This window comes from Malaclemys terrapin, chromosome 20 (genome assembly GCF_027887155.1).
Source record: "Malaclemys terrapin pileata isolate rMalTer1 chromosome 20, rMalTer1.hap1, whole genome shotgun sequence".
Classification (NCBI taxonomy): domain Eukaryota; kingdom Metazoa; phylum Chordata; order Testudines; family Emydidae; genus Malaclemys; species Malaclemys terrapin.
This window is the reverse complement of record NC_071524.1, coordinates 1,523,096-1,541,370: the sequence shown is the minus strand read 5'-3', so window position 1 is coordinate 1,541,370 and position 18,275 is coordinate 1,523,096. Positions and strand designations below refer to the sequence as shown.

At 57.8% G+C, this 18,275-nt stretch overlaps 1 protein-coding gene across 2 annotated transcripts; it reads right to left on the bottom strand.

Moving 5' to 3' along the window:
- Positions 1-1,453: 1,453 nt before the first annotated feature.
- Positions 1,454-13,168, bottom strand: LOC128826596 (platelet glycoprotein VI-like). 2 transcript variants are annotated; one of them, XM_054009956.1, is made up of 10 exons: positions 12,030-13,168; positions 11,813-11,848; positions 9,744-10,034; positions 8,526-8,810; positions 6,916-7,254; positions 5,298-5,411; positions 4,656-4,683; positions 3,751-3,800; positions 3,067-3,104; positions 1,454-2,777 (listed from the first exon to the last, which is right to left on the bottom strand). In XM_054009956.1, the coding sequence occupies exons 1-10, from the start codon at positions 12,058-12,060 to the stop codon at positions 2,634-2,636; spliced, it is 1,356 nt and encodes a 451-aa protein (XP_053865931.1). In that variant the 5' UTR covers positions 12,061-13,168; the 3' UTR covers positions 1,454-2,633. The 2 variants fall into 2 exon arrangements, with proteins under 2 accessions (XP_053865931.1, XP_053865932.1); XM_054009957.1 differs by lacking the exons at positions 11,813-11,848; positions 12,030-13,168 and having other exon boundaries at positions 6,964-7,254; positions 9,744-10,232.
- Positions 13,169-18,275: the final 5,107 nt, after the last annotated feature.

Here is an 18,275-nt window from a genome sequence, read left to right as displayed (position 1 = left end):
CCCACCACCACCACCACAGCCACGGTCAGCTTCCTGGTGACTGCCAAGGGCCCCTCCAGCAACACCCTCATGACCATGGTGCCTGGGTGGTTGCCCACCTCGCCCACACTTAAGGCCGGCCCTGCCAGGGTCATCCTGAAGGAAAATGGCACCCTAGGCGAATTTGTATTTTTGCACCTTGGCCCCTGCTGCCTCCCCCACCCCACATATCACCCCTGGCCCCTGCTGCCTTCCCCCCTTGCCCTGACTCCCTGAGCTTCCTTCTGCACACCCAGGCAGGCTAATCCAGACCCGCACTCAAGCAGGTACATACATTTCCTTGCTGGATTAATACTTATTTCACCAGGCCTGTTTCTTCCATGAAGAGGAGTTATTCTCATGGGGGCCATGCAGCTGCTGGTGAGGAAGCAATGGGACTCAGCAGGCTTCCCCATGCCCCTTCTGGCAGAAAGCTGCACTGCCAGCCCCGTCTCACTTCCCGGCTCTGGGCAACACCTCATGGGGATCAGTGGGAGCGCTCGCTGCTGAAGTCTTTCCCATGCACATTCCTTCCACCAGGATCAGTCCGACTCGCTCTCTGGCAGAACTTGGGGGTAGGGGGCATGTGACCCAGTATGTCCCCCCACACACAAGTTGTCTATTCCAGACCTGCATAACAATGTGATCCCACCAATCAGTGCTCGTTTCCCGAGCCCAAAAGCAACGGTCTGCCGTGTGCAGCGGCTCCATGAATGCCAGAAAGAAGCTGGTGTTGATACTTTCCATGGCACACAGCAGCTTGGGGAACTCTGATTCCTGTTCAGACTGGGAGCTCATGACATACCGCCTGACCAGCCATGCTGCGTTCCAGCAGTGGAGGGATCCATCCTTTCACACAGAGATGGCAGGCGCACCAGAAATGGGGCTGTTGGAAAATGCCACAAAATGCAGTCGGAACAGCGTGGAATGCTGGGACAGAAAATAAGGCACCATGGGTGTCATAACTATAAAAGGAAGGGTAACAATCCTCCTGTGTAAAATACTATAAAATCACTCCTGGCCAGAGACACCAAAATCCTTTTACCTATAAAGGGTTAAGAAGCTCAGGTAACCTGGCTGACACCTGACCCAAAGGACCAATAAGGGGACAAGATATTTTCAAATCTGGAGGGGGGGAGGATTTTGTTTGTGTGCTCTTTGTTTTGGGGGTTGTTCACTCTTGGGACTAAGAGGGACCGGACATCAATCCATGCTCTCCAAATCTTTCTGAACAAGTCTCTCATATTTCAGATTTGTAAGTAACAGCCAGCGGTTTATCCCTTTTTGCTGTAAGTTTGAACCTAAGGCTAGAGGGGGTTCCTCTGGGCTCTTTGAATCTGATTACTCTGTAAAGTTATTTTCCATCCTGATTTTACAGAGATAATTTTTTCCTTTTCTTTAATTAAAATTCTTCTTTTAAGAACCTGATTGATTTTTCATTGTTTTAAGATCCAAGGGTTTTGGATCTGTGTTCACCAGGACTAATTGGTGAGGGTATGCTCTCAAGCCTACCCAGGAAAAGGGGTGTAAGGACTTGGGGTGTGGGAATTAGTCTCAAATCTGCCCAGGAAAGGAGGGGGTTGAGCCTTGGGAAATATTGGGGAAAGGCAGAGTTCCAAGTGGCTCTCCCCTAAGATTTGGAACATGCTTGGTGTTGGCAGCTTACTGTTAACCTAAGCTGGTAAATAAGCATAAGGGGCTTTCATGCGGGTCCCCACAGCTGTACCCTAGAGGTCAGAGTGGGGAAGGAACCTTGACAATGGGACACTGAGCCTGCCACCATGATGCGCTGCGATCCCCCGCCGTCCCACAAGCCCTAGCTGTAGAAGGTAACGAGTAGCATGATGAGATAGCTACCCACAATGCAATGGTCTTGCTGTTCATGCTGGAGCACCAAACGTGGATGTGCTCTGCTGGCAGAGGAAGCACAGTGTGAACGTGCAATAGCGATTTTATTATGGCGCTTTTTGTCAACAACACTCTGTAGTGTAGACAAGGCCCAACCGTCAGAGGAGTGAAGTTCTGGAGCAGCCTCCCAAGGGACCTAACTGGGCTTCAAGACTGAGCTTGAGACGTTTCTGGAGGGGATGGGATGAGGAGACATCCCACAATGGCATGGATCCAATCTGCGACTGCTAGAAGCAAATCTCTCCAATGGCCAGAGACGGGACACTCGCTGGGGAGGGCTCTGAGTTACTACAGAGAATCTGTTGCCAGGTGTCCGGCTGGTGGGTCTTGCCCACATGCTCAGGGTCTAACTGGTCGCCGTATCTGGGGTCAGGAAGGAATTTCCCCCAGGTCAGATTGGCAGAGACACTGGGAATGGGTGGGTGGGTTTGCCTTTGTCTGCAGCCCGGGGTGCGGGGCACTGGCAAGTTTCAACTAGTGTCAGTGGTAAATTCTCTGTAACTTGAAGTCTTTAATCCATGATTTGAGGCCATCAGTGACTCAGCCGGAGGCTGGGGCCTGCTGCAGGAGTGGGTGGGTGAGGTTCTGTGGACTGCGATGTGCAGCAGCCCAGACCAGATGATCATGATGGACCCTTAAAGCCTATGAGTCAATGAGTCTGTCACCCACTGGGGGCCGGCACCCCATGACTGCGGGGGGCTCTCACTTCAGGGCCCCCGGCTCACGTTGATTGTGGCGTATACGCTGGGCTGGGCGGGCTCAGGGCCAGGGGCCAGGTCCCGCCGCTTTGTGTTCCATGCCTGGTGGTCCAGCTCGGCATAGGTGAGTCCGTCGGTGCCTGGGTTGGGCTCCTGGGGACAGGAGGGGACAGAATCACTGGGGGGGAAGTGTATGTGTGGGCACCAAGTGCCCACAAACACATTCACACAGAGCAGGGCTTGTCCCCTCCAGCAGGCGGTGACAGGGACACACACACACATACAAACACACTCACACACACCCCTGCAATCCCAGATGCGATCCCATGAGCCCCTCCCAGCAACCCCACCCCAAAATACTGAGTGTGCTAGATAAGGTGAGTGGGGCCCATGTGGGTCAGAGTTGGGGGTCAGGGCCCGCGCGCGGACAGGGGACACTTACCAGGGTCTGTGTCTCTTTCCCTTCATCAACGGAGGAGTCTGCAGAACAGAGACACCCGCTGAGCTGCACCCCCAGCCGGCCCAGAGCAGAACCCCACACCCAGCTCCGACCCCTCCATCCAGCCAGGGGGCTCAGAGACTGTCAGAGCCACCCCTCCCCTGCCCCACAGCATGAGCCATGGTCATTAGCCCCGTTTTACAGAGAGGAAAACTGAGGTACAGAGATGGCAGCAGAGTCTAGGGGGTTATGGCAGGGCAGGGGGGCTGGGAGGCAGGATGCCTGGGTTGTCACCCTGGCTCTGGGAGGGAAGTGGGGTCTAATGGTTAGAGCAGGGGGCTGGGAGCCAGGACTGGATGGGGATTCTCCCCAGGTCATTGGCTGGGAAGGTCTGATGGAGAAATGAAGGGGACACACAGAAAGCCCCAGGGCTGGGGTGGGAGAATGGGGGGCCCCACAGAGGGAGACCCTGAACTAGAGGGGGAGGGGAGGGTGACGCACAGGGAGCTGGTCGGGAGGAGGCAGGAAGCTCAGTGGACACCGGCTACCTCTGGGCCCCTCTCCTTAATCCTGCCTAGCAGCAGCAGTAAACCAGGCCCTGCCCCGTATGGGTGGAGCCCCAACAAGCCCCGCCCCTCTCCAGGTGTCCTGCCCCCTCCATGGTACCCCCTTTGGTGTGTTACTCACAGACGAGGTCTTGCTGAGCCGGGGCCTTCAACACCCCCAAGGGGATAGTGCTAAAAGAGAAAAAATTCACTTGTAAATGTCATATCCCCCCACCTGCAGGGAGATTCCCCAACACACCCAGAGAGCCCCCAATCCTGCCTCACACTGAACACTGTTCCATGACCCCCAACCACACAGGGGCAAAGCAGGGGAGCGGACATAATAAAAGGCGCCATCCGCTGCAGCACTTGTACTCACTGGGCGGCGCTCTGGGTCTTTGGCTGCGTGTCCTTCACTGGCTGTGGGTCTTTCCCGGCACTGAAGGACCCCCCCACCCGCCAAAGTGCTGCCAAAGATCTGGAGCGCCGCCGGGTGAGTAAAAATTAAAAAGGCGCCTCTAGCCAGGAAAGGGATTCTTGGCCAGGGCTCGCGGGGCCCCTGTGGATCCCAGGGCCTGGGGAAAATTGCCCCACTTTCCCCCCTTGGGCGACCCTGCAACCACAACCACTAGACCCACTCCCCTGCCAGAGCTGGGGACAGAACCCAGGCAGAGGTGACACATGTGTGTGTGTGTGGGGGGGAAGCAGGGTCACATGACATCCCCCCCAGACAGCTCAGTCACATGGTGCAGCCGGGCTCCTCCCTGTGGAGCAGCTGAGCTGGGGAGCTGCGCTGGACAGGGAGAGGCAGAGGCAGGAGCAGAGGAACAGCTGGGAGCTGCAGGGGGGGGTCACTGCTTTCTGGGGGGGGTGTGGTGTGACTCCAGCTGTTCTGGGGTTGTGCCCCTCCACTGTCAGCAGGCGCAGGTCATCTCTGAGGGGTCCTGGCTCCCAACCCCAATCCCCCCCCCCCGAGCCGGGGACAGAACCCAGGAGTCCTGTGACCCCGGCAGTTCGATCGGGACGGGGGAGGAGCCGGGTTCCTACCTGCTCGGTCTCGGTGCGGCTCCTTTTCCTGCAGAGGGACACAAACCAGAATCCCCCATGAGCCGATCGGGATCCCCCGGTCCCAGCGCCCGGCCACTCACCCCCACAGGGCAGCAGGGATGGGGGGCCTGGGGGGGTCCCCTCTACTGCTGGTGCTGAGCCTGGATCCCTGCTGTGGTGGGACGGACCAGCAGGGGGCAGCACAACACCAGAGCATGCACTAGGGGGGAGGGGAGATTAACTCAGGGGCTTTTCCTGTCCCCAATCCTCCCTCGTTAGTGACTCATTATAACGAACCCGAACCATAGGTCAGCTCCCCTGGCACCACAGGTATCTGAGAGGCACGGTGTCCATGGCTTGTTATACAGGGACACCTCGCCCAGTGCTGAGATGCGGCCACAGATGGTGCGGGTGGGGCAGGGTGACTAGTTATATGGGGACCCATCATCTGGCCCTGAGATGCGGCCCCTCTGGGGTGGGACAGGTGCATGTGTACAGGGATTACACTTGCAACAACACCCTCTGCTGAGCCCCCACCCCACTACTTAGCTTTCCTGGCACAGTCCCCCATCCAAGCCGTGACCCCATCCCACCCTGCTTAGTGGCAGGTTTAACCCTTCCCTTGCTGAGTGAGGCACTTACTGGCTCGGATTTTTCTGAAGCAGACGAAGGCCACGAGGAGGACGGCGGCTGCCGCGCTCACCCCGGCGATGGTGGGGCTGGTCAGACCTGGAGGTGCCGGCGATTCCGATACGCCTGGGAAACAGCAGCAGCTGTGAGTGCCAGGAGCAGCTGTTATGTTCCCCCCCAGCCCCTCCCACGCCACGTGGCACCCAAGGGGCTGGGACACCACAGGGCGCAGGCAGCAGAAAATTCTATGGGGAGGATGTTGGGGGGCCCCAGGGCGTCAAGTGGGGTCAGAGCCAGCAACCTTTGGGAGATTTGTAGTGCTAGGGGGCGCTGGGCTGCAGGGGGAGGGGCTCAGTAGGGGGAGTACTCCCCATCAGTCAGGGCTGGCCCCATTGCCAAAGCACGGCGCTAGGGGGCGCTGTCTGATCCAGCTTGGACGTCATTTCGCCCCCTTCCTCATGGGTGTACGGGCCCATCTAGCCCGGTATCCCACCTCCCATGCTGGCTGCTCCTGGCTACTTCACAAGGAGCTCCAGGGAACTCTACCCCCCATGACCACTGATGGGCCCAGCTGTCCCCAGAGGAAGCCTCTGGCTGCTCCGTTAGTGGCGGGTTCATGTCAGAGAAGGAGGCTTTGCTCCCCTCCTAAATCCATTGGTGGGGGGGAATCAATGCCCCGTGAACAGCCTCCATCCCTTCTCCTGGCCAACCACTGAAGAGAAGCTGCCACATAATCTGTGACTCAATAGATTCCCCCTGGTATCTGGCCCCGCGCTGCCTGGGGGCGGTGGGATTTAGTGCCACTCAAGGCTAAGTTGGGGGGGTTCCCCCTGCAGGAGTAGAACCAGAGTCTGTCGGGGCGGGGGGAGGAGCTGAAACACCGACTCAGTTCCTGCAGTTCCCGCAGAAGCAGTGGGGGGAGTGGGGGGGGCAGGTGAAGCTTTACCCCCCGGGATCTCCGCTGCGGCCCTGGGATGGGAGGAGCTCTCGCTACCTGCTGTGGCTTCAGGGCTGGTGGAGCTCTCACTCCCTGCTGCGCCCTGGGGCCAAAGCATAGGGACAGAACTTCTCCGGTCTGGGGGTTACGAGGGGCAGAAAGTAGGAAATGGGTTGTGGAGCTCCAGTGGGGGGACGGAATGGGGCGGGGTCGTTGGTGGAATTTGGATGGGGCCCCAGGGAAGGAGCAGAAAGGGGTGGGGCCGTAGGCCGAGGAGGCAGAACAGGAGAGGGGCTGCAGGTGGAAGGGGTGGGAAGGGATCCCCCTTGCTCTGGCACAGGGTCCCAGGAAACCTTAATCCACCTCAGTCCGTGACTCAGCATCGATCGTTACTGTCAGTCCCGGGGAGGGGGCTTTGTGGCTCGGGGCCGGGCCGGCTCAGCAGTCCCTGGGCCCTGACTCCTCTGTGAGTCCCCAGTGCAGGGGCAGCCGGGGAGCATCCCCTGGGAAAGGCCCCTACTCTGCAGCTCCCCCTGGGGGCAGGGATCCCCCCTCCCTTGGCCCTGAACCTCCAGGAGCTGTTGTTCCCTCCTGGCTGGGGAACCCCCCAGTGACACTGTCCCTGCTCCCTGGCCAGGCCAGTCCTAGCGCTCTGGGCAGAGCCTGGCTCTGAGCATCCCGTCAGGTGCTGACCTTTTGAGGGTCTGGCTGGGAGCGTGGCTGTGGAGCCGGGCCCCTCACCTGCTACCATCAGCTCCATGGTGTCGCTGGGCTGCGAGGAGATGAAGGGCTCTGATTGGGGCCGGTAGCTGCAACTGTAGTTCCCTCTGTGCTGCCGGCCCACTGTGGGGATGCGGAACTCGGCCCCGTCCTCAGCAGGGTCCATGTGTCGCTGCGGGTTCAGGTCTCCAGCCTTGTGCAGGAAGAACCTCACGTCCCGGAACTGCCCCTGACACCGGATGGTGATGTCTACCCCTGGGGCGGTGACCCCAGTGAGGTTTAGAGAGATGGAGGGTCTGGGTAAGCTGGGATCTGCGCACAGGAGAGAGGATGTGAAAGCCAAACACAGGCACTCACCCAGCCCCATCCTCTAGCTGCAGAAGAGAAGAGTGTGTGTGTGGGGGGGTTGATAGCAGCTTTCAACTACCTGAAGGGGGGTTCCAAAGAGGATGGAACTCGACTGTTCTCAATGGGGGCAAAGGACAGAACAAGGAGCAATGGTCTCAAGTTGCAGTGGGGGAGCTTTAGGTTGGATATTAGGGAAAAATATTTCACTAGGAGGGTGGTGAAACACTGGAATGGGCTCCCTAGGGAGGTGGTGGAATCTCCATCCTCATCTTCTATTATTCCCCGGCCGCTCCCAGGCATGGGGAGATCCAGGGGGCCGCTGTCAGAGATTCTCTCCCAGATCCCAGAATCCTGGCCCTGCGAGCTGGGCTTCCAGCCCCACAGACACGGGGCTCCGGCTGCCTTGTTCTTGGGGTGCTCATATGCCATGTGTGGCCCCTGCCTCATTCACTGCATCCAGTCCCTCCAGTACAGAGTGACTCACGGGCTGGTCTCTGGCACCCACCATGGCAGGGTCTAAGCCCCACAGAGGAAAGGAGTCATCCCCATGGGAGGCAGTGAGACAACTTTATCCCTATTCTACAGGGGGGGAACTGAGGCACAGACAGATTCACTTTCCTTAGTGAGCTACCAGGGGCAGGAACTGTCTATTCACCCTGTGTTTATGCAGCGCTATTGAGACCACTGTTGGCAGAGGTCTCCACTATCTGTGGGCATCTTGGTTTGTCGGTTCTCGGCCTGAGATCCCTCAAGATTGAGCCCCCCCACAAGGAAGGACAGTTTTGAAAACCGTGATGTGTTCCCATCACACAGGGTCTGTGGCCGCACCAGGGGCTGGGCCAGATCTCCGGGGTCCCAGCCCAGCGCCATGTCCACCAAGCCACTGCTTCTCCTGCAGCCCTGCCTCATTCAGCCCCAGACAGGGCACTGCCTGGAAAAGGGCCTGGAGAACAGAGGAGATGGGATCACGGGATTAAATAGCGACTCACGGTTCCTACACACAAGGGGCAGTATTAAAGTAGCCTCCCCGCCCCGATTGTCCAGGGGCTGCTTCTCCCCCCTGGCTGGGGAACTCCCCAGTGACTCTGTCCCCGTTCCCTGGCCCGGCTTCCCTCTTCTGGGTCAGGGCTCAGGGCAGAGCCTGGCTCTGAGCATCCCATTGGCTCCAAGCCCCTGTGAGGGTCTGGCTTGGGTGGGGGGGGCTGGGAACGGGGACGCCGAGGCGGGCCCCTCACCTCTCACCACCAGCTCCACTGGGTCGCTGGGGTACGACACGGCAAACGGCTCCGATCGGCTGTAATAGGAGCAGCTGTATCTCCCGCCGAGATCCCGGTGAACGTTGCTGCTGGAAAACACAACCTCAGACCCGTCCGAATCCGCAGGTGGGAAATGGCGTCGCTCTTTATTCAGCACGAACTGCACACCCTGGTGCTGCCCCTGACACCGGATGGTCACGGCTCCCCCCAGGGAGACCCCCCCACTGGGGCTCAGGTAGATGTTGGGTTTGGGGTAGCTGAGCTCTGCAGTGGGAAGCAGACAGGCCGTGAGACGCAGGCCCCGTCACTCAGTCCTGGGGCCCGTCCTCACCACACGGCCTCAGTGGTGGGTCAGACCCGGCGGTCCTGGGGACGGGCTCCTGGATGCCTTTCCACAGGGTCCAGAGTTTCCTCTGAGCCCTGGGCTAACAGCATGAGACTCGGAGCAACCCCAGCCCCTGGGGGCCCAGAGCTCTGTTCCCTAGTGTAAAAAAACAACAAGGAGTCTGGTGGCACCTTAAAGACTAACAGATTTATTTGGGCATAAGCTTTCGTGAGTAAAAACCTCACTTCTTCGGATGCATAGAGTGAAAGTTACAGATGTCACACACTAGTTCCCTAGTGTGTGACAGGCCAGGCCAGTCTCCAGGGTCCATTCACTTCCTGACTTCTCTGCTGCGAGGGCTGGTAGCCAGGACTCCTGGGTTCTGTCCCCAGCTCTGGGAGTGGGGTCTGGAGAGTGGGGTCTAGGGGGAGAGATAGCTCAGTGGTTTGAGAATTGGCCTGCTTAAACCCAGGGTTGTGAGTTCAATCCTTGAGTAGGCCATTTAGGTATCTGGGACTAAATCAGTACTTGGTCCTGCTAGTGAAGGCAGTGGGCTGGACTTGATGACCTTTCAAGGTCCCTTCCAGTTCTAGGATATCTCCATTAATTTATTTTATTTATGGGTGAGAGCAGGGGGGGATGGGGACCAGGACTCCTGGGTTCTGTGCACAGCACCACCACTGACTTGTAAGGGACTGTGCAAGTCTCTACTGTACACTGAGGTTTATGACCTTCAGCTCCACCCATCACCCCGTAACTGATGTGTTGTCTGGGAAAGGCCCCCTGCTCTGCAGCTCCCTCTGGGGGAGGGATTCCCCCTTCCTCTGCCCCAAATCTCCAGAGCGGGACTCTGAGCTGGGCCCCTCCTTCACCTCCGACAATCATGTCGACGGGGTCGCTGGGATATGACCAGCGATTCTGATCCGCTAGAGAGCGATAGTGGCAGGTGTAGCTCCCTCCATCTTCCTGGCCAACACTGGTGATGGGAAATTCAGCCACGGTCCCATCAGGCACCGTCCGCACCTGCCGGTTCTGGTGTCCAGCTTTATGCAGAAAGAACTCCATGGACCGTTGCCGACCCTCACAGTGGATGGTGACGCTTCCCCCGAGCGCCACCACCCTGCTGGGGCTCACCCAGATGGTGGGTTTGAGAAATTCATACACTGCTTTCAACAAGAGACAGGAGTTAAACAGGGGAGACACAACCCCCACCGCCCCTCCACTCCCATTCAGTCCATCCATCATTCGGCCTCTCTAGGGGCACGTCTTCACTACCCGCCGGATCGGTGGATAGCAATCGATCTATTGGGGATCGACTTATCGTGTCTAGTGAAGACACGATAAAATCGATCCCTGATGGCTCTGCCGTCGACTCCGTGGCAAGAGGCGGAAGCGGAGTCGACGGCGGCGCGGCAGTGGTCGACTCGCCGCCGTCCTCACAGCCAGGTAAGTCGACCTAAAATACGCAACTTCAGCCTAGGAGTCTGTCCCCTACCTGGGCAGGCAGTGCCGCCCATGGGGCTCGGGGACAGGAGGTTCACCCATGTCATGGAGTGTGGGGGGACACAAGGCCCTGCACCCCTGGCTTCCTTGAGATTCACCATGACTCTCAGCCAGCCAGTAAAGCAGAAGGTTTATTTAGAGGACAGGAACACAGTCCAAGGCTACGTCTTCACTACCCACCTGGATCGGCGGGTAGAAATCAATCTCTTGGGGATCGAATTATCGCGTCTCGTTGGGACGCGACAATTGATCCCCGAATCGATGCTTGTATTCCACCAGCGCAGGTAGGAGTAAGTGCCGTCGATGGGGGAGCCACGGAGGTTGATTTGCCACCGTCCTCACAGCGGGGTAAGTCGGCTCAGATACGTCGAATTCAGCTATGCTATTCGCGTAGCTGACTTTGCGTATTTCACATTGAACCCCCCCTCCCCGTAGTGAAGATGTAGCCTAAGACAGGTTTGCAGGCACAGAAAACAGGACCCCCTCAGTTAGGTCCATCTTGGGGTCCCAGGGACACCACAGCCCCATTGGGTGGAGGCAGAGCCCCGTCTGGGCTCCCTCCATTACCAGCCAGCTCCTGAAACTCTCCCTCTACCCAGCGTCTCTTCCCCCAGCCTTTGTTCAGTTTCCCAGGCAAAGGTGTCACCTGGCCTCTATCCCCTTCCTTGGTTCTCAGGTTACATGCTCAGGTATTCTCCCTCATGGCCAGTCTCCCATCCCCCAATGCAGACCATCCTAGCCACACTCCCCTGCAACCTTCCCAGCCAACACTCCCCACTCAGCATTCAAAGACCACATTAAGAACAGTCCCAGTTCGTCACAACTCACATGTAGCTCAGGACCCAGCTGCATGAGAGATCACCTGCCCTCCTCCGACTCCACCTGAGGCCAGCCAGGGAGCCTGACCAGTGGGCCCCCTGCTGCTCTGCCCACCGACCCGGATTTGGAAATAGAATCTGTGACTCGCGGGAGTTGCACAAGACCCACCTTTCCCCAGGCCTTGGGAACTGGGGGATGTGAGTGCAGGGGAGGGAGCTGTTGGGGGCGGATCTGGGGGGTTCTCCCCATGGCTGCACTGACCATGAATGTTTCGGTTCCCCGAGGGGATCCAGAGCTAACGGACGGCCCCTGTTAGCATTTGTATGAGCTGAAATAAATCCACGTGCTGCCCCCACCCCCGATCCTCATAGCCCGTCAGGGGCAGGACATTGAACCAGGGGATGGTTCCCATCTGCTTCATCAAACCCCAGGAGCCAGATTCAGCTCCCAGTTACTCCGGGGAGGGGGGGCAGGGCTGAGAAGAATGAGGTCTGAGCTCACAGGGGGAGTTTCGGTTGAGTTTTGGGGATGATTCAGGGTTCAGTTCCTCTTTTCCCCACCCCATGTATCCCCTCCCCCATCCTTGATGTTACCGTCTTCCCCACAGACTGATACTCACCTCCCCACACCCCGCTGTGCCCGGCCAGCCAGCAGCCTGGAAAGGAGATGGCTCGTTAGTGACCAGATTTCAGAGCAACTGGATCCTACACCCTGGTCTCAGATTCCCCCCCCCCCCATGGGCACATGCCCTGGTCTCAAATCCCCACTATTGGCACACGCCTGGTCTCAGATCCTCCACCCTATGGGCACATGCCCTGGCTGTCTCCGATACTCACCGAGGAGGAGGACTGTGAAAGCAGACGCCATGACGGGGCAGTGGGGGCCCCTCAGCGCTGTCACCAATGCCCCGGTGTTGAGCTCCACTGAGTTAGAGGCCCGAGTGTGAGCGGAATGAGGAACTGCGCCGGGGGCTGCAGCCCCAGGAAGCCTGTGATGCGCTCAGCCCCTTTCTTCCCATCAAATGGTTTCTCTGCTCTCTCTGAGGCAAATCTACCATGCTCAGAGGAAAGCCAGCTCCCTGCAACACCCAGCAAACCCCATCCCCTCCTGCAGCTGCCTGGTGTGTCTCCCCACCCCATCACCTCCCAGCCCCACATGGGAGCTGCCCAGTCTGGGGATCAGCTGGGAAACGGGGAACCTCAGGAGATGTCAAGAGATGCCCAGGCTGCCCCGAACTTTTCCAACAGACCTGTCCAACCTCCCTGGAGCAGCAGCTCAGAGCAGAGGAGGGATCCCCACCCCCCACAGTGCACCCCACGGAGTGACCCTCTCCCATGGAGTGGGGCAGAGATTCCTTCCTGACCCAGCTGGTCCCAGTGCCCGCCTTGGAGCATGAGGGTGGAGGAGTCTGGCCAACCTCCTTCTCAGGTAGTGTGACTGCATCACCATTCTTAGCTCAGTGATGTGGCACAGAGGCAAGACAGAGGGGTGGGGGTTGTGGTTTCTGGCCCCCGTGAGTGGGGGAGGGAGGAATAAATGTAGATCCTGAGTTGTTAAAGGAGCAGCCAATAAAGCCTGCCCTCAACTGGTGTTTGCTCTACTGCCAGTGAAACTCTGTGTAAACCTGATGCCCGGCACCTTCCCTGTTATATACCTCGGCTCTGGGATGGGAATGGGGTCTAGTGATTGGGGTGGGGGTTGCTGGGAGGCAGGACTCCTGGGTTCTCTCCTTGGCTCTGGTTGGGGGGTGGGGTCTGGTGCTTAGAATAAAGGACACAGATTAGCACCAGCCCCCTAGAGGTGAAAGGCCCCATGTCCCTTCCCCAGCCTATCCCCGGGGCAGTGGGTCCACACAGCTCAGGGCCCTGGGCAGAGCTCACCTCGGACGCTGCGAAAAAGATGGGGGGCAGCCGACCAGCCCCCCAGAATGGGGAGGGGCAAGAATATGGGGACAGAGATCAAGAGAATCTCCCCCCACCCCAGCAGATGATCCAGCTCTGGCTCCCCAGCTCGTTTGCCCTTCACCTCCCATCCCTGACATTCACGCATTGGGCCCCTCCTCTCCTGCTTCCCTTCCCCCATTCATATCCCCCCAAACCCACCCCTGTCCCCTGATGTCCCTTTGTCTCCCCCGTTCTGCCCTCTGGCCTATGTCTGCTCCCACATACATGTCCCCCCACCCCGTCCCATGTCCCCTCATCTCCCTTCCCCCCCTTTCTGCCCCCTGCCCCGTAGTTCCCTCACATCCCCCCCTCAGGTCCCCATCCACCCAGTTCTGCCCCCGTCCTATGTCCCTTCACCCACCAGTTGTGTCCCCTCATGCCCCCTGTTCTACCCAACCCATCCCCTATCCCCTCCCTCAGGGAATGTGAGGCAGAAGGGGGTGCGGGGCATTGTGGGGGCAGGAGATTGAGGGGAAAGAAAGTGGGGGACCCAGGACTGAGGGGTCAGGAGCAGGAGGGGGTACTGAGAGGGGAACCTGCCGAGGGGTGGAAATGGCAACTCTCTCCTGGGGGGCACCATCTACCCTCTCCCCCGTCATACCCCCAAAAATTCTGTCCCCTGGTTCTGACATTTGGCTGTCTACCCTCAAACTCCTGTCCCCCATCCCGACCCCTCTACCCTAAACCCCCCTCCTCACACCCCCAACCTACTTCCCCCCAACTCCCGTCTCACCGCATCTGGCTCCGCCAAATCATAGAATATCAGGGTTGGAAGGGACCTCAGGAGGTCATCTAGTCCAAACCCCTGCTCAAAGCAAGACCAATTCCCAACTAAATCATCCCAGCCAGGGCTTTGTCAAGCTGGGCCTTGAAAACCTCTAAGGATGGAGATTCCACCACCTCCCTAGGGAACACATTCCAGTGCTTCACCACCCTCCTAGTGAAATAGTGTTTCATAATATCCAAACTAGACCTCCCCCACTGAAACTTGAGACCATTGCTCCTTGTTCTGTCATCTGCCACCACTGAGAACAGCCGAGCTCCATCCTCTTTGGAACCCCCCTTCAGGGAGTTGAAAGCAGCTATCAAATCCCCCCTCATTCTTCTCTTCTGGAGACTAAACAATCCCAGTTCCCTCAGCCTCTCCTCACATGTGCTCCAGACCCCTATTATTTTTGTTGCCCTCCACTGGACTCTCTCCAATTTTTCCACATCCTTCTTGTAGTGTGGGGCCCAAAACTGGACACAGTACTCCAGGTGAGGCCTTACCAATGTCGAATAAAGGGGAACGATCACATCCCTCGATCTGCTGGCAATGCCCCTATTTATACAGCCCAAAATGCCGTTAGCCTTCTTGGCAACAAGAGCACACTGTTGACTCATATCCAGATTCTCATCCACTGTGACCCCTAGGTCCTTTTCTGCAGAACTGCTACCTAGCCATTCAGTCCCTAGTCTGTAGCAATGCATAGGATTCTTCCATCCTAAATTGAACCTCATCAGTTTTTTTTTGGCCCAATCCTCTAATTTGTCCAGGTCCTTCTGTATCCGATCCCTACCCTCCAGTGTATCTACCATGCCTCCCAGTTTAGTGTCATCTGCAAACTTGCTGAGAGTGCAGTCCACACCATCCTCCAGATCATTAATAAAGATATTAAACAAAACCGGCCCCAGGACCGACCCTTGGGGCACTCCGCTTGAAACCGGCTGCCAATTAGACATGGAGCCATTGATCACTACCCCTTGAGCCCAACGATCTAGCCAGTTTTCTATCCACCTTGCAGTCCATTCATCCAGCCCATATTTCTTTAACTTGGCGTCAAGAATACTGTGGGAGACCGTATCAAAAGCTTTGCTAAAGTCAAGGAATAACACATCCACTGCTTTCCCCCCATCCACAGAGCCAGTTATCTCATCATTAGGCAATTAGGTTAGTCAGGCACGACTTCCCCTTGGTGAATCCATGCTGACTGTTCCTGATCACTTTCTTCTCCTCTAAGTGTTTCAGAATTGATTCCTTGAGGACCTGCTCCATGATTTTTCCAGGGACTGAGGTGAGGCTGACTGGCCTGTAGTTCCCTGGATCCTCCTTCTTCCCTTTTTTAAAGATGGGCACTACATTAGCCTTTTTCCAGTCATCCGGGACCTCCCCCGATCGCCATGAGTTTTCAAAGATGATGGCCAATGTCTCCGCAATCATATCCGCCAACTCCTTTAGCACCCTCGAATGCAGCGCATCCGGCCCCATGGCTTTGTGCTCATCCAGTTTTTCTAAATAGTCCCGAACCACTTCTTTCTCCACAGAGGGCTGGTCACCTTCTCCCCATATTGTGCTGCCCAGTGCAGCAGTCTGGGAGCTGACCTTGTTTGTGAAGACAGAGGCAAAAAAAGCACTGACTACATTAGCTTTTTCCACATCCTCTGTCACTAGGTTGCCTCCCTCATTCAGTAAGGGGCCCACACTTTCCTTGACTTTCTTCTTGTTGCCAATATACCTGAAGAAACCCTTCTTGTTACTCTTAACATCTCTTGATAGCTGCAACTCCAAGTGCAATTTGGCCTTCCTGATTTCACTCTTGCATGCCTGAGCGATATTTTTATACTCCTCCCTGGTCATTTGTCCAATCTTCCACTTCTTGTAAGCTTCTTTTTTGCATTTAAGGTCAGCAAGGATTTCACTTTTAAGCCAAGCTGGTCGCCTGCCATATTTACTATTCTTTCCACAAATCACCTGCCATGGAGAAGGCCTAGAAGTCCTGGCGGCTAAATCACTCTGGGCCCTGGAGACGCAATAAAGGGCCCAAGGTGCGAACACACCCCAGCCCCTGACCCACACTGAACAGGGTTAAACATGGGTCAGGTGGGGTCCAGAGCCCTCAGCCTGCTCAGCCCCACGGCAAACCCCCCATTGACCCCTGGGACCGGCTGGTACAGACACAGCAGAGCAGGAACCAGGGGAGCTGTGGCAGGCGCTGTGTGAAACGAGGGGTTTGTTCCAGCCCCGGCCCCGTTCGCTGGAGCGAGTCTCTAGCCAGAAAATCCCCCGGGTTTGGCCATCTCCCCGCTGGCCCCGGAGCCCCTAGTGACTGTCCTGGGGGGGCCGAGGAGTTAGCGGAGCTGGGCTGAAGTCGGCATCGCCACAGCTGCTGTTAAAGCCTGATCCGTTTCCTCCCAGGTTGGGGGTTCAGCTGGGGGAGGGGCGATGGTGTCGGGGTCCCTCTCTCCAGCCACTCTGCTCAGGACGCCTCCATGGAGCAGGGTCTGGATGGCCCGGGAGGCCCAGGAGACAGGGGCTGGCAGCCATGACAGTGAAGTGAGCCTCTTTCTTTCAGGCTCCAAGGGGTGGTGGGTGGCACAGCCCATCCCCACAATCTTTCATCCACCAATGAGGCCTCGTTTCCAACACCCCAATTTTCGGTCACAGATTTCTGCTCCCCTACTTCTCCCGTGTCCCAGGCGGGCCCCAGCCCAGCCCGTGGGGTCTGTCCGGCGGCCGCTTGGGTTGGACTAATCCCGTCTTTCTCTCACGCCAACTTTCCCCCCAACGTTCATTCGTCCAGGTTCTCATGATGCTGCCTGAACTTCTCACTCACCTTCGTTGCCTGAACCCACCACGAGGGGACATTTGGAAGCTCCGGTATCACAGCCACCCCCTGGGGTGGGGAGATTTGGGGGGCAGGGGAGAAGAAATCTCTGGGGGTTTGTACAATAGAAATACAGGGTGGGGGAGGTCTAGGGGAAAAGTGGGGAGAGAAAAGGGGCTGGGGGACCCCACTGCAGAGAGAGGAGGGGGGCGGACACCGGGGGGCAGTAAGTGCCATTATTCTAGTGCCACACGAGACGCAGCGTCCCCGCTTTGCACTGACAGTCCTGGGCAGATACCGACCCGGCAGGGCCAGCGAGTGGGACCTGGCGCTGTCCAGGAGCTGCTCCGCGGGGAGCCCAATGAGCCCAGCACAGGGGAAGTTCCTCTAACTGGCGCTGAAGGGGCTGCTGCTCGCGGGGTTCGGGGTTTAATCCTGGGGTGCTGCTGTGAGGTTGGGAGCTGTTCGTGGGGAGCGGATTCTCCGAGGCAGGGGAGTTTGGGAGCAGGAGGTTTGTGCTGGTGTCTCAGCCCTCCGAAGGGAAGTGGCTCGTCCCTGGGGAGATTCTCTTCTTCACACGGCCGGATCCAGGCTCCTGGGGATGCAGAGAGATGGCAGGTTAGAGGGGCCTGTGTTACCGTGGGCCTAGCCCCAGAGAGCAGCAAGGGGCACAGAAGGGGGGGTCACCTCACCTAGGGCACCTCCCTCTAGCAGTTCTACTAGGCTTCAGCCAGGATCAGCCCCAGGACGAGCAGAACTGTGGCACCCAGTGCCAGGTGAGCAATGTTGGCATTGGTGAAATCCAGGAGCCCCGGGGGGGCTTCTGCGGGGGAAATGGAAGAGTCACTCGGTGGCTCAGATGGGGAGATCAGCAGCTGGTGCTGCCCCAGGAGTGGAGCCCCCCAACCCTCCTGTCTGGCATGTCTGGCCCAACAGCAGCTCTAGGGCGTCCCCCATGTGACGAAGTGGGACTGGGTGGGTACCTTAGTTTCCCCTATGCATTTCTTAAGTCTCTAGGGGGTGAGATTGTTGCAGAGCAAAGGGCCAGTGTGCATAAATGGCTGACACTCTGTCTCCTGGCAACTAATGGCCGGGGCCCTACCCCCCTGCAAGGGGATAGCTAAAGGGGTTGGAGAACAAAGATATCAGGTGACCTCCTGGCCCAGGAAAAGAACAAAGCTGGAGGGGGTTTTCAGTTTCGGGCTGGCTGGGGAATCATAGAGAACCCCGAGGTTGGGGGCCAAGTTCCCTACTACCCAGAAGGACCTGATGAAGGGGGTCCTGTTTATGCTGATGAGCTCTGGTGTGGACTGTGTTCCTGTCATCTAATAAGCCTTCTGTTCTACTGCCTGGCTGAGAGTCACAGGGAATTGCAGGAAGCCGGGGGTGCAGGGCCTTGTCTTCCCCAAACTCCATGACACCCTATTGCCAGGGGGACATCATGGGGCCTAGGGAAGGCAGCAACCCTAGGCCCCATGCTGCCCAGGCGGGTGGGAGCCGGCGCCATTCCAGGCTGGGTCAGGTTGGTTCCCCCTGTGGGAATAGAACCAGTGTC